We start from the raw sequence: 3,399 nt of genomic DNA on the forward strand, positions 1-3,399 counted from the left end.
CTAGTGCCATCTACCACTCTCATCAAAGTTAGTAGCAAATATGAATCCATGCTATTCAGTAATATTAGCCATTAAATTAACGGAAAAAGAAAAAAAAAACAAATACAAAGGGGAATTTATGTTAGCCGTAGTATTGAGCAAGTTGAGAGAAAAGCTTCTCAATTTGAACAATGTTTTGCGTCCACAAGTTTATTAAAGACACAGACAGCACTTCCTCTCTCTCCCTCTCTTCCTTTTTTTTTTTTTCATATTCTGCTTTCATAATATTCTTATTTTACCGCAATATTTTAACTGCCACTTGTCGTTGAATAGTGCCCTCAAAGCCTTATAAATAGAGCATCCTCAAAAGGGTCTCTTCATTGGTACACATAACTTACCCTTAGTATTAGAGAGAGAGAGAGAAACTCTTAAGTGGCACTCTCACTTCACAATAGAGTAAAGAGGTTAACATGGCAGAGACCCTTCGTATGGTTGTTGCTGTTATTGGTACTTGTTTGTTCATTCATTCCCTAGCTTTTTAGCATTATTGGCCATTAGTATAAGTCTTCGACAAAAAAAAGTGACACATTTGGGTGTTTCTTGCAGGGAATGTTGCCTCAGTGTCTCTTTATGCTGCACCAACGTATGTTAATGTTACATTCCACCACTCCAAAATTGTGTTTGTATCCGCGTTTAGCACGTTGAACGCCAAAGCTTCCTCTCAGGAAAACGAGGAAACTCTAGCGTTCAAGGTGCATTACAATGCGAGAAATACTTAAACCAAACACACTAATAGTTGTTTTTATCTCCTCTCTTTTTTAGTGATCATAAATTAATTAGCATTGACCTTTTTGCTTGTGCAGGGTTACCTTCAAAAGGGTCATAAGGAAGAAAAGCACAGAGGAGTTTTCATGCATTCCTTACATCATAGCACTGCTGAATTGTCTCCTTTTCACTTGGTATGGATTGCCAGTAGTAAGCAACAAGTGGGAAAATTTCCCCCTTGTCACAGTTAATGGAGTTGGGATTCTTTTTGAGCTATCCTATGTTCTCATTTATTTCTGGTTTTCTACACCAAAAGGAAAGGTAATTTGTATACATGCTCTAACACCCTCTTTTAAGACTAAGTTCTTCTCTCCATGCATGCATAAAAAAAAAATCTTACTAAACTTTACATCATTTTCTAAGTCAAAATCAAAGGATTCATACCCAAGCAACATCAGTGATACATGCATGGAAAGTTTTCATCATATATTAAATTTCTTCCAAAAACATAGGGAATGGTCAAATATTAACTCTAGTTACCAAAAGAGTTTAGTTGAATCTTCTGGTGTTCAATTTCTACGATAAAAAAATATTAACTCATTTCTTGGTCACTAAACCACGAAATAAAAGAAATTAGATAAAAGGCACCATGTGACTTAAGAAACACATATTTGGATTTGTGCTTGAACAATATTAATTTATGTGTTCTCTATCAGATATAAAAGATAATGCGTGCTTCACATGATTGTATGGCTTCTGAAAAACTTGAAATTTTTGCAGGTGAAGGTGGCCATGACAGCAGTACCAGTTCTTATAGTGTTCTGTGTGATTGCTGTTGTATCAGCTTTTGTCTTCCCGGATCATCGCCACCGGAAGCTTCTGGTGGGTAGCATAGGCTTGGGGGTGTCAATAGCAATGTATGCATCTCCTTTGGTTGTAATGGTGAGCCATCTTCGTCTTCCACCGCACCGCATCTTTTCCTTATAATATATAATATTGAAACACGGAAACGCAAAACCGAAACAGGGGAACAGAGTAGTTCCATCATGAATAATCCTAGTAGAAAAGAAAGGAAAAAAAAAAAACCTTGTGCTTCTTATCTTATTTTGCCGTTTTCCATGTTTTTTTATTAGACTAAAATGATTCTTGATCAGTTTATCACACTTAGTGACACATGACAAATTCTACTTAAGCTAAAATTAACATTGTTTGAAAAGAAAAATCTAAGAGAAAAACTAATTTATTACTTTAAGAAATTAAAGTGAAATAGATAAGGAAAGTATAATAGCCTAATAAAAGAAAAAATGCCATTAACATGTTTATCCTCTGGTGTTTTATTTTTGTCATTAGCCTATCGTTACATAATCTAATTTTTTTGACCTTATTGCAGAAGAAAGTGATACAAACCAAGAGTGTGGAATTCATGCCACTACCTTTATCTTTCTGCTCATTCTTGGCCAGTGTACTGTGGCTGACTTACGGACTCCTCATTCGGGACATTTTCGTAGCGGTTTGTAACATAACTATTATTTAATTTAAGAGTTTAACAATGATACACTAACAATCAATAATAATTTTATACTTTTATTTAATTATAAATTATAATTATATAATCTTTAAAATAATTATCATAAAAATTAATAAACTTATTATTAAAGATGATAGATTATAATTGAATGATGATATAAAATTATTTAATTTACATTGTTACATAATTTTTTTATTTAATTAATCATTAGTTATATTATTAAAAAAAGGTTAATGTTTATGTATTGATAATATAAAACAAATTTATAATGTTATCTAATCACAAATCTCTATTTAAAATTTTTTAAAATAATTATTTTAAAACACAATAAATTTATCATACATAAATAAAAATAAAAATGTAAGACTTTTTACACTTTTGTGCCTAATTTTTCTCTATTATAAATTTCACAAATCTTAGGATGTTGTGTTAATGCTCATCTGTCACAGGGGCCAAGTGTGATTGGAACACCCTTAGGCATACTTCAACTAGTTCTCCACTGCAAATACTGGAAGAGGAGAGTTACGGAAGAACCTACCAAGGTGGAATTGCAGAAGGGGAACAACGCAGAGAAATTGGACTTGGAAAATGGACATGGAAAAGAATGTGTCACAGTTCCTAGTAACTTCAACTCATGATCCATGACAACCAAGATTGAAAGAGATTTGAACTGGTTCCTCTAGGATTAAGGATTCCAGTTTTTATATATGTTCGTTTCATTAACAAAAAATAAAAAGGCAAAAAAAAAATAATTGTATTAATTAACTTGGTCCATTCAGCTAGTGCGCTTGTGGATATATTGACCACGCAAATTAAAATCATAGTTGCCAAGTGAATGCCCTGTTACATGCTTTCTTTTCGTGGGAACTGGTTTGTGCCACTTGGTTATGTTTATGAATTAATCGAATATACTTCGATTTAACCAGGCCATATCTTTATAGAATTTTAATGAGGAGATTTATATACAATGGTGCATGATTCTTAGATTTATGTTAATAGAGGCTCGGCTAGACAAAGCATGATGAGGGAGTATTATAAATTATTTGGAGGTAAAATAAATGGATTTCTACACATGCGGATGTAACACTGTTCCTGGTAAGTAATATATTCGGCGGGAACATCCAAAC

At 32.9% G+C, this 3,399-nt stretch overlaps 1 protein-coding gene across 1 annotated transcript; it reads left to right on the forward strand.

The window, feature by feature from the left end:
• The first annotated feature begins 366 nt into the window (after positions 1 to 366).
• On the forward strand, positions 367 to 3,197 carry SWEET30 (sugar efflux transporter SWEET30). The gene is made up of 6 exons (XM_003541477.5): positions 367 to 486; positions 586 to 622; positions 843 to 1,065; positions 1,525 to 1,686; positions 2,135 to 2,254; positions 2,722 to 3,197. The coding sequence occupies exons 1-6, from the start codon at positions 450 to 452 to the stop codon at positions 2,908 to 2,910; spliced, it is 768 nt and encodes a 255-aa protein (XP_003541525.1). The 5' UTR covers positions 367 to 449; the 3' UTR covers positions 2,911 to 3,197.
• Positions 3,198 to 3,399: the final 202 nt, after the last annotated feature.

The sequence above is a fragment of the Glycine max genome, chromosome 13, assembly GCF_000004515.6.
Source record: "Glycine max cultivar Williams 82 chromosome 13, Glycine_max_v4.0, whole genome shotgun sequence".
Classification (NCBI taxonomy): Eukaryota; Viridiplantae; Streptophyta; class Magnoliopsida; order Fabales; family Fabaceae; genus Glycine; species Glycine max.

What these genes read in the sequence shown, in the direction of transcription:
- SWEET30 (XM_003541477.5), top strand. Translation starts at nt 450, where the DNA reads ATGGCAGAGACCCTTCGTATGGTTGTTGCTGTTATTG. An exon ending in TCTCTTTATGCTGCACCAAC is followed by an intron (nt 623 to 842) that starts GTATGTTAATGT and finishes TTGCTTGTGCAG; the next exon opens with GGTTACCTTCAAAAGGGTCA. An exon ending in TTTCTACACCAAAAGGAAAG is followed by an intron (nt 1,066 to 1,524) that starts GTAATTTGTATA and finishes AAATTTTTGCAG; the next exon opens with GTGAAGGTGGCCATGACAGC.